This window comes from Plecotus auritus, assembly GCF_963455305.1.
Source record: "Plecotus auritus genome assembly, chromosome: 9".
Taxonomy (NCBI): domain Eukaryota; kingdom Metazoa; phylum Chordata; class Mammalia; order Chiroptera; family Vespertilionidae; genus Plecotus; species Plecotus auritus.
Window position 1 is genome coordinate 68,455,077 of NC_137783.1, and position 11,720 is coordinate 68,466,796.

General features: G+C 44.8%; 1 protein-coding gene across 1 annotated transcript; it reads right to left on the reverse strand.

Moving 5' to 3' along the window:
- Positions 1 to 4,479: 4,479 nt before the first annotated feature.
- On the reverse strand, positions 4,480 to 5,475 carry LOC308233842 (leucine-rich repeat flightless-interacting protein 2-like). Its single transcript, XM_080640815.1, is given in 2 exon segments — positions 4,480 to 4,749; positions 4,753 to 5,475. Coding segments are annotated over 2 exon segments (825 nt in total). The 5' UTR covers positions 5,464 to 5,475; the 3' UTR covers positions 4,480 to 4,635.
- Positions 5,476 to 11,720: the final 6,245 nt, after the last annotated feature.

Sequence of the window (11,720 nt, forward strand, 5' to 3'; positions counted from 1 at the left end):
AAACAGCTAGTGAGATTTCTGTCTGTTTGTCTGCAGTATAATTGTGGAGTATATCTTTTAGGGATTTCAGTTTGCTCTTTCCTTGTTTATTGTGAAAATAAACACAAGGAACAGTTTAGAGAGCCTCCATTTGGACTGTGTGACTTGGCAGCCGCCATGTTGGCTCCCCTGGGGCCTCCATCTTGAAACAGCGAAGGCCAACCCCTCCCTTTGAATTAGCCAATCGGGAAAGACCATGCGTCTGTGCTCCAATCAAGAGCAAGGGACATGTCACGTGCATTGTTAAGGCATTCTGCTTCAGAAAGGAACTTGCAAAGATTCAGAGCCAAGTGCAAACAGGAAACTTTAGGGGGGTAGCCTGTGTCCAGTTAGGGACACTGGGCAAGCCAAGCATCATGATTCCCTGTGGGGGCGTCTGCCAGTGATACTCTGGGTATTTGTGTTTCACATATTGGGAGTTTATGAATTATTTTCAATGCTCAATACACTGCTTGCAATAAGCCATGTGCCTCATTTTAAAATCTTACATATTATTCTTTATATGTTGAAATTATAATTGAATCTAAAGGTATACAAATTTTGTATTATTCTCTATGTCATTTTACAAGGACTATTACTTACCAAGAAGTTGTTGTCTTGGAATGTTATATGTTATAGAAAAGCAAAGTTTTTTATCAAATCTATAACCATGCCACTTTTAAATTTTTGTCATTTGTGGACAGCTTTATTCTGATGTATTTGTAGGTATATTATATGTTTAGAAAAATCCATGAAAAGGACTCTGACTTATTCTAAATTGCAGGCTTCTAAGCAGGTTATATTTTTGAACTGGATGAAGATTTATAGAACTTCAAGGAATAACTGAATTCAAAAACTACTGGCAAATAATCAGGATAAACAAAAATAACTATGGGACTAAATGAATTGAGGATAATTATTCTTATGACTCTGTTTAAAATATTGTTGACTTTTAAATCTTTTGTTTCCCGAATGTAAGGAAAAGTAAAGAGCAGACATTCTGCATTGTAGGAACTAACAAACTGGTAACAGATTCATTTCACAGTGCGCTCCCGGAAGACGAAGATTTCAAAGATCATGGCTTACAACCAGGAGATTTAGTGTATTGGAAAAGACACCAAATAAAAGACTCTCTTCAACCTTGTTGGAGAGGACCTTACCAGGTATTACTAACTAACCCATGTGCTGCCAAACTTAAAGGAGTTAGCTCATGGATTCACATTTCTCATTTTAAAAAGGCATCTGACTGTGAATGGACATCTACTCCCATCTCTGACACCCATCTCCGTCTGCAGTGGAGATCAAAGACTTTTCAAGGATGAGAAACAGCTGAGACTTTTTGAGGACAAGAAGTCGCTGACCACGGAGGCAGACAGCTATCCCAAGACAACGTCAACAAGGCCTGTATGCTCACAAACTGATATTGCTTGAGCCTTGTTTTTATATCATCTGATTGTTATTGATTGAATGTACATAAAATTATTTTCATATTATTATTATCTTCCTTAGGGTTTCCTAGTGGAAAAAATATCTGCCTCCCCAGACCTCCTCTCTTATTAGACATGAAAAATTTAACTTGGATACCTGCTAATCTTTCCCACCTACTACACAATGATGTTCTGATTATCAGGTATGTTAGTGAAATTAATGCTTTGTTAGCCACACATTGGTCTTCTCCTACTATCAATATAAGCTTTGTCGTTGTTGTTTTTTTCCTGGCTATATCTACTATAAAGGACCCACCTTAGGCAAATACCTTTGAGAATACCTCCCTGATAATTCTACTGGTAGAATTGTATATGGATCTAATCTGGATGAATATTGTATAGCTATAGAGATGGGTGATGAATAGCTAAGAAAAACACCTGGATATGATAGCCCAAAGGCTTGCAGCAGCCTGTACTATCTGTCATAGTATATCATGTCCTCGGACTCACCAGCCATGCTCTTGTGGCTGGATGTCTGTGAAACAAGAAAGAAATGAATGGATCCCATTTCAGAGATTATTGGGATCACTTGGTGGGTAGAGATGTCTATAATTACCCCACCGTCCTTGCGTCCTGGATGCTTGTGAGAAGCCCTATGGAATACTCAAACTCTAGCTCATTTGGGGGTCACCTTCACCCATTTAACTATGGCATGGGAAACTCAACATTTTTGGGTCCACTCAGTCTACCCTAACTGCTCCCAAGCCATTGCTACCCAATGGCAACAACACTTCTGGTGGATCCAACAACATTGCCCCACCCCTAAAAGAATCAAAAGGGGAATACTTGGAGGAGTAGGGGCTGGCCTTGGTATCCTGGGACAAGCTGAACTTGCAGCTAATGAAGAATGTCATTCATTAGAAAAAGGTTTTTATCTCAAATAGGTCATATAGAGGGAATGCTGTTTCAGGAAAAAGGAAAAAGGGTGGGAAGCAGCAGGTAAAAACAATAAAGACTTAGTTTCATGGATAGAGCAGGCTCAACAGACTGTAAAAATTCATGCACAAACCCAACAATGAGAACATGCCTGTGCCCTAATTCAACTGGGCCTGTTGTCCATGCTAATGCAAGGAATCTGAAGTGGCTATGAAACAATGGCCAACTATAATGGCTGCAGAAGCCCAGGCCAGACACTTATGGGACTCATATGGTTCCCCAGGAATTTGGAAAATTTGAATGGGAAATGCCATCTACGATGTTGTCTTTTAAAAGCCCAGGTGCCAGTTAAATCCTAAGCTTAAATTCCCAGTAGTTCAACTGGCCAGCATAGAGACCATCCTCAATAATACTAGAATACTTCCAATGGGAAGTAGATGGGCCATATTTAAAAATAATAAACAATGTGAATCTCACTGTCTGTTTGTGAAAATTGGAAAGGTGAATGGTTATGCCCCCAATCCATATGGAATACTGAATTCACCCAGTCCTGGCCTATTGTATCTACCCCAACAAATAACAATATATGGTATATGGGAAAGGGGCATTTTTGCTGGGAAGGGTTAAAAGACTCTTCTGTTATATTAAACAATTTTTACTGTAATATCACCAAGTTTACATTACATAATACTAGAACATGGTGCAGTACTGAAATTATAGGCAGAATGACTTTGCCTGATATTCATAAAATCTGTGATAATATTGATTCTGAAAAACCAATGTATTGGGAAATTGAACTCCTCCCCATGAAGTCATTTCTATAGAAACTAACTGGCCAGAAGAAAATTAGAGCTTCTAGATAATGAAATAGTGGAGAGTCTTAATTCATCTGGCCAAACATATCATAAGGTACAACTGACAGTGGATGAAGGAGGAAAACATATAATTAGCTTAACAAAAAATTATAATACATGTAACGGGCTAGGATGCTTGTTCCTCTCAGACTTTTCCTCATCTAGTATTAGACATTTTCTGTTCCTAATCAATGTTATTGGTTTAGTATTGTTACTTTTGTTCCTGATATGTAAATGTTATACTAGATGCAGAAAAACAAAACATGACAAACAGCAAAAAGACTCGGATCATGGTGGCTCAAAAATTAGAAATGGTCTGAATACTTTTAATATATTTTATTGATTTCTTACAGAGAGGAAGGGAGAGGGATAGAGAGTTAGAAACATGGATGAGAGAGAAATATCGATCAGCTGCCTCCTGCACACCCCCGAATGGGGATGTGCCCTCAACCAAGGTACATGCCCTTGACCGGAATTGAATCCGGGACCCTTCAGTCCGCAGGCCGATGTTCTATCCACTGAGCCAAACCGGTTAGGGCTGATCCGAATACATTTTTTTTTTTTTTAGTCAGCCAAAGGGTGTGTTTAATAGACTCTCCAGGCAGATGTCCCACCTGCCTGTTTCCCCCCCGCACCCCCCCAAATTGGGTTTGTCTGAGGTTTCATTCCACAAAGAAGCAGCAGATGAAATACCTTAAAAGATACAGCACAGTTGATGTTGAAGACTAAGGACCCTACTCTTACTTTAAGAGTATTAGGCCTTGGATTTCCCTGCCCCATGCAATAAAGCAAGTTTTATATACACTCCCCATATCTTTTTCTAACATTTTCTTATATAAATTTAAATATTTTACAAAAAAGGCTTTTTTCTCCAAACATATAAATTTTAGTGAAACATATATTCCCACCTGTGAACTTGTTTTTCACTAAAATATAAACGCTATCGGACATTAGGGTACATGTCTGACCACTGGAGATCACTGAAGTCTGAATTGCACTGAGGAGAAGGCACTTGTGTTTTCTCTGAGGTGAGGTCTCTGGCAAGTAGCTCAGTGAGCACTCAGAATCGCTGTCCTCCAACGCCCCGGCCGAGGCCTCCGAGTGCCCAGTCACTGAGGCAGCTGGGGCAAATGGTGAGTAAACTTGATGCTAAAATTACGGAAATAAAAAACCAAAATAAAAATAGCATGGACCAGTTCTTAGTCTAGAATTAAACTACAAACAAAATCCAAAGTGTTCATTCATGAAGATTCAAACCTATTTCATTCTCTCATAAATTATAAAATACAAGGGTGGCTATATTAACGACACAACTCAAACAGTACTGAGAGGGGTTTGTCAATGGCAGAAGTCAGTCCCGCTGGGTGGGGCCCAGAACTCCCAGGCAGGTGGTGGCCTCCCTATTGCTGGGCCAGAAGTGCTGTCCTGTTGGCCTTCATCTTCTCCAGCCGCTTGGCCAGGTGGCTGTTGGTCATCTCCACTTCCTCAATCTTGTCCAGTGCTGTTCGTAACTCTCATTGTAGCTTCCTTTTTTCTGCTTTCAGTTCATCTTCCACTTTCTCGGCATTCTCAGCAGCAGTCTTATATCTCAGCACCTGTCCCTCAAGCCGACTAATACTTTGCTCCAAGGTGGTTATATCCTGTTCTGCTTTTGAAAGCTTAAACTTGTATTCACTAATTTGTCTATTAGCATCTCTCTGCATTTCAATGAACTGCAAGTCCGAGCCGTTCTGCAGCCCGGCCAGGTCACCAGCCGCTGTGCCATCGCCCCTGGAGCACTTCTGCCGCTCCTCCTCTAATTGCAGCTTCAGTTTTCTAACCTGTGAGAGTAGCTCTTCCTTCTCTCCAGCAAGTTTTCGTAGCCTTACATCTAGAGGGCCCTCTCCTGCGGACTCCAAGACCTGAGCAGCTTCCTGAGACACCACGGCGATGGCTCCAACCACTGGTTCATGATTGACATCACCATTGGGAGTGCCATCGGGGATTATAACTAAGCCATGTTTCTCAATAAGCTCATCTCTTTGTCGAAGGCCTTCTTTAAGTTCATCCATTTTATGCTGCAGCACCCTACACATATGTTTCTGCCTTTCTAATTCCTTTGATTTTTCTTCATTTTCTCTATAAAATTCTGCCATCTGTTCCTCTTGTTCTTCAATAACATCCTTGAGGGTATCTACCTGGTAGATCAAATTGTTCTTCTCATTGTCTAACTGTGCATTAGAAACCATGGCTTTCTTGTATTTTTCTTCCACTTCAGACAAAGACTCCTCCAATTCTCTGTGAGCTTTTCTTTTTCCTTCTAGTTGCAGAATTTTCACTCAGCCAGCTTTCCTGTGGTTCTGGATGGTGTCCGTTCTGTCTTTTAGTTGTAGTTTTGAAATTGTTGTGCGAGGCAGCAGTTTAGGTGTTTACCTATGCCGCCATCTTGGTTTCTCTGATCCGAATACTTTTTAACAAGGACATATAGGATCTGACTGCCTCCCACTTACCTGCCCTTTTGAATAATAATAATTTGACCTTAATTGCCATCTAAGGTTATGGTCTTGCCCCATCCCCAGTGGTCCACCTGTTCAGCAAGACATGCTGACACTGAGACATCCTAGGAATGAGCCTTCCTAGCACCATAGGACTCTGTTATCCAACCAAAAGGTTGGTTATCAATGCATCCTTTGGATTGATTTATGACCAAAAGGGGGATGTGTGGACGAAAGGGGCCACATGCTGACCTGACAAGCTCAGGGGAGGCCTGCATGGCAGTCTTGCAAACTCAGAGACCTAAAGTCACCACAACGGATGGTCTGAAATTAAATATTTAACTACAAACAGGTTATGGTGGGTAGTCATGTCCTAGGCCGGTATTTTCCCTGACAAAGATCAACTTAGATCTTTACTGAGCCCATTTGTCTTTTTGCCTCTAAGATAACATATCTGTGAGATGTTATCCTTTTTACCCCAGACCCTTCAGGGCACAACAAATGGCACCGGAACATTCCCTCATTGTTATTGTTATCAAGTTAATTGTCAACTGTTAATTACGTTAAAGTATCCTGTATCCATCTCTGTAAAAGAAGCACATGTCCATCATTTCACTTTTTATCCAATCCCAGAGGTTTCCCCACTTTGCTTTCTCCTGCCTCTCTAGTCTATCACCAATGGGTTTCATGTAACCCACCTACGTCCCTTCCTTTGATTGCAATATATAAATACAGATGTAACCCGCCAATCTCTGGAGCATTACCTCAATTCATTGAGGTTCTGCTTCCCAGCACATGTCCACAGTTTGGCTCAAATAAACTCACAAAAATTCTTCACAGGTCTGAATGCTTTTTACGTTGACAGCAGTACACTCTCTGACGTGGCTCTGTGGATGTGTCTTCTCGGGCAAAGACAACAAAGGCAAAAATAAACCAATGGGAACACATCAAACTGAAAAGCTTCTGTACCTCAAAGTATAGTGAAATCAAAACAAAAAAGCAACCTACTGCATAGGAGAAGATATTTGCAAAAGTGAAGATATTCAACAAGAGGTAATATCCAAAATATATAATGAAGAACACATAAAGCTCAACACCCAAGACCAAACAATCTGACTAAAAAACAGTTGGAGGCCCTGAATAGACACTTCTCCAAAGAGGTCCTACAGGTGGCCCACAGCTGTAGGAAAAGGTGCTCAGTGTCACTGATCATCAGAGAGAAGTTTGAGAAGATGAATACACCCCATGCTCACTGAAGCGTTCTAAGTGCCCATCAGTAGGTGATTGAGTGAAGGGGTTGCCAGAGGTCACAATGCATAACAGACACAGTCAACAGTGCTGACGGCAAGAGGGGTGGGCTGGGCTGGTGGAGGTGGTGAAGGGGAAAGTGCAGACATCTGTGATGTGTCAACAAGAACAATAAAGTTTTAAAAAAAGATGTGATACACACACAGAGGTGGTCAAAAGTAGATTTACAGTTGTGAGTATGAGAAACAGACTTTTTCTTGTATTATTTACCATTTTATTACTTATTATTATTAACCTACGGGGTACTTTTTCCCACCGCTGTCTATACAGGGTGTTCCCAAAAATGTTCACAGCTCAGCCGGTGTTGCTCAGTGGTTGAGCATTGACCCAAGAACCAGGAGGTCATGGTTCGATTCCCAATCAGGGCACATGCCCTGGTTTGGGCTTGATCCCTAGCGGGGGGCGTGCAGGAGGCAGCCAATTCTCTCTCATCATTGATGTTTCTCTCTTCCTCTCTGAAATCAATTAAAAAAACATTTTAGAAAAAAATGTATACACACTTTGAATTATTATTAATTCCAATGGGTTAAATCTGAAAAGAAAAAAACATTGGAATTAATAATTACTAAAAGTGTGTATACATTTTTGGGGACTGTGTATGTATGTATGTATATATATATATATATATATATATATATATATATATATATGAAATGGAATATTACTCAGCCATAAAAAAGAATGAAATCTTGCCCTGGCTGGTGTGTTCAGTGGGTTGGAGCGTTATCCCATACACTGACAGGTTATGGGTTCGATTCCTGGTCAGAGTACATACCTACATTGCAGGTTTGATCCCTAGTCTGGGTGAGTATGGGAGGCAACTGATCAATGTTTCACTCTCACATTGATGTTCTCCCTCTCTGCCTCTCTCTCCCCCTCTCTCTAAAATCAATAAACATATCCTCGGGTGAAAATTTAAAAAAATATTTTTTAAAAAATAATGAAATCTTGCTACTTGCAACAATATGGATAGACCTAGAGGGCATTATGCTGAGTGAAATAAGTCAGACAGAGAAAGACAAATACCATGTGATTTCACTTACAAGAAGAATCTAAGAAATAAATGACCAAACAAAACAGAAACAAACTCATAGATGCAGAGGACAAATTGATGGTTGCCAGGTGGGAGGAGGGCAGTGGGATGGGTGAAAAGGGTGAAGGGAATAAGAAGTACGAATTGGCAATTGTAAAAACAGGCATGGGGATGTAAGGTACCGCATAGGGAATCCTCCTACATAATAAAAGTGTAATATGCAAATCGACCAGTCAGCGGGGAGCGGGGCCTGCGGGCAGGTGGTGGCAGGCCAGACAAGGTGCATACCAGTGGGCAGAGGGAGGGGATGGTGGGGGGGAGAGTGGCATCAACAAGCAGGGTTGGCAGAGGGGTGATGGGGGGAGGGGCGGGGCCATGCCAGCCAGTGCCGTCATCCCCTGATCAGCTGCCCAGTCGCCTCCCAGACTGTGGCCTCTAGTCTATACTAATAAAAGGGTAATATGCTAATTAGGGAGGACGTTTTCTGGACGTCCATCTGGACAAAGCCACAGCGGCTGCGAGGCCCAGGGCTCAAGCAGCTGTGGGCTCAGGCAGTCATGAGCCCTGGTGGCTGTGGGGGTGCCACCTTCCCCTGATCAACCTGGTCATCTCCCACAGAGGGAGGCCAGACTGTGGCTTAGGCCTGCTCTCCATGGGTAGCGGGCCTAAGCCATCAGTAGGACATCCCCTGAGGGCTTCCAGACTGAGAGGGGGCAGGCCAGTCTGAGGAACTCCCCGCCCCCCCGCAGTGCACAAATTTTCATGCACTGGGCCTCTAGTCTACTTATAATAGGGTAATATGCAAATTGGTCAGGACTCCATCACATAAAAACCAATTAGCAGGAGGCCAAGGCAGCAAGTTACAAGCGGCAGAGAGCTACTGGAAGGCGGGGCAGCAAGCTGTGTATGGCAGAGAGCTAGAGCAGTGGTGGGCAGGGCGGCCAGGTAAGGCAAGTGGCAGCGAGCTACTCCAACCCTGGTGGCTGCGTGGATTTGTGCGCAGGGCCACTAGTATATAAAAAAAGCCTAATATGCTAAGTGTCTGGTTGACCAGGCGGCCATATGCTAAGGTCACTCAACCACTTGCTATGATGTGCACTGACCACCAGGGGGCAGATGCTCCAACTGGTAGGTTAGCTTGCTGCTGGGGTCCGCCGATAAGTACTGAAACGGCTGGACACACCCTGGAGCCCTCCCGTGATCTCTCTCTGGCTGGCCAACCTCCCGAGTCTCTGTCCCCAATCATGCACCAGTGGGGTCCCTCAGCCTGGCCTGCACCCTCTCACAATCCAGGACCCCTCAGGGGATGTCAGAGAGCCAGTTTTGGCCCAATCCTGCAGGCCAGGCCAAGGGACCCCACTGGTGCCTGAATTCATGCACCGGGCCTCTAGTATAGTCTATAGTATTGTAATAACTGTGTATGGTGTCAGAGGGGTCGTACACTTATTGAGGGGACCACTTCATAAGTTACATAGACATATAAGCACTATGGTGTACATTAGAAGCTAATATAATATTGAAATCAACTGTGATTGAAAAATAAAAAAGATTTCTAGCCCTAGATGGTTTGGCTCAGTGGATAGGGCGTCAGCCTGGGGACCAAAGGTTCCAGGTTCAATTCTGTCCAAGGGCACGTACCTCAGTTGCAGGCTCCTCTCCAGCCCGGGCCCTGCAGGAGGCAACCAGTCAATGTGTCTCTCTCACATTGATGTTTCTCTCTGTCTTTCCCTTTCTTCTACTCTCTCTAAAAACCAGTGGAAAAATATCCTTCAGTGAAGATTGAAAAAAAAAAAAAAAGATTTCTAAAGAAAAATTAAAACCTTGGAAAAATATATATGTACATCCAATTTATATGTACAAAAATGAAAAATGGAAATTTATTGCTTGCATTAAATATCACCAAGTTTTTTAAAAGTTCAAATATGTTGTGGTAGCAGAATAATAGACCCTACAAAGGTCCCTGCCTGAATCCCTGGGACCAGAGAGCTCGCCCTCACACAGGCCTCTGCGATGGCGCTGGGAGGCCTGACATGGAGCCTCTACCGGACTGTCCAGGTGGCCCCCAACCACGTGGTCCTTAAAGCAGAGAACCTCCGTGGTTCTCAGACATGAGCATGGAAGCCATCCCGAGGTGCAACGTTGCTGGCTTAGAAGCTGGGAGAAGGGGCCTCCAGTAGCTGTGAAAGGTCAGGACATGGGACCATCCCTAGCATCACCAGAGGAACACAGCCTCTATCTTTTTTTTTTTTTTTTTTTTTTTTTTTTAAATTTCAGAGAGGAAGGGAGAGGGAGAGAAAGAGAGAAACATCAGTGATGAGAGAGAATCATTGATCAACTGCCTCCTGCACACCCCACACTGGGGATAGAACCCACAACCCGGGCATGTGACCTTGACCAAGAATCAAACCGTGACCTCCTGGTCCATAGGTCGAAGCTCAACCCCTGAGCACCCCGGCCAGGCAGTGTTGGCTTTTTAATATCAATGTCATCACCGCCGTCATCACCCTTGTGACAACACAAGATAGAGGACCCGACAGGTCGCTGCTCCTCCCTGGGTCTGGGAGTCTGCATGCAAAGCAGCCGGCGGGGGAAGGTTAGACAACATCCTCAAAACAAAACGTCCCCTGGCACAGGCCCCTGTGAGTGAGAGGCTGCTGGGGTCAGTCTCCCGCACCCCCTTCCTTCCCCAGAACAGGAGAGGGGGAACCCTGGGGGAAGAGGGCGCCTGCCTAGCCTCAGCAGAGCTCCCTGGGGCTGTCACTGCGGAGACCTCGGTCCCAGCTTGGCTGTGCTGGTCGGACCCGCCATCACCCAGAGGGCTATTCTGCATAGATGAGGGCCCCGGGGGAGCCCTCACACAGAGGGGCACTTTCTCTGAGAGCACAGGCACCAGAGAACCTGTTCCCCAGGAGGATCCAAAGGAGCAGAAGGTGCTCGCTGTGTGCGGGCGGGGGTGGGGGAGGGCGATGGAAAGGCTCCAGGGCCTGGCTGTGGTCAGCAGTAGCTCCCCTCACAGGGTAAGCCCTCCCACACCCTGTCTCAGCCCCGCTCCTGGCCACGTGGCCTGCCCACCTCTCCTTCCTCTCCCAAAAGCCTCCCGATTTGCTCCTCAGGGACCCCACATCCTCCCTAAAGAGTGGAGTGGGGGGGCCTCAGAAATCTGTCCCATGACATCTCTCACTTCTTCACTTCTCCGGGACACAGGGAAGGATCTTTGCCCGCAGACTGAACCTGGCGTAGACATAGGCCGCCCCCATCTCAGGGACAGGGTCACTTCCCCTCGGCTGCGGCAGTCGCATGTTGGACTGGAAGGACAGGGTTCACGCTGCCTGCTCACCAGGGCCTGGCACAAAGCAGCCTCCAAAGCCGTGTGTTGAACAGGGAGCGCCCTCTAAGAGTCCATGCCTTCTCAGGGGACCCCGGAAGCCCTGAGCCCTTCCCCTCTCCCTCGGAAGGGAAGCTCAGCAGAAAGAGCTGCTCCTTAAGAGGCCAGCTGCTTCGGGATGGCAGGAGGCAGGGGTGAGCTGGGCTGGGGGGACTGGACAAAGAGAACCATGGCTCCCAGGAGTAGCTTAGCCCCAGCCCAAGGCCCATCTAAGGCAGTGATCGGCAAACTCATTCGTCAACAGAGCCAAATATCAACAGTACAACGATTGAAATTTCTTTTGAG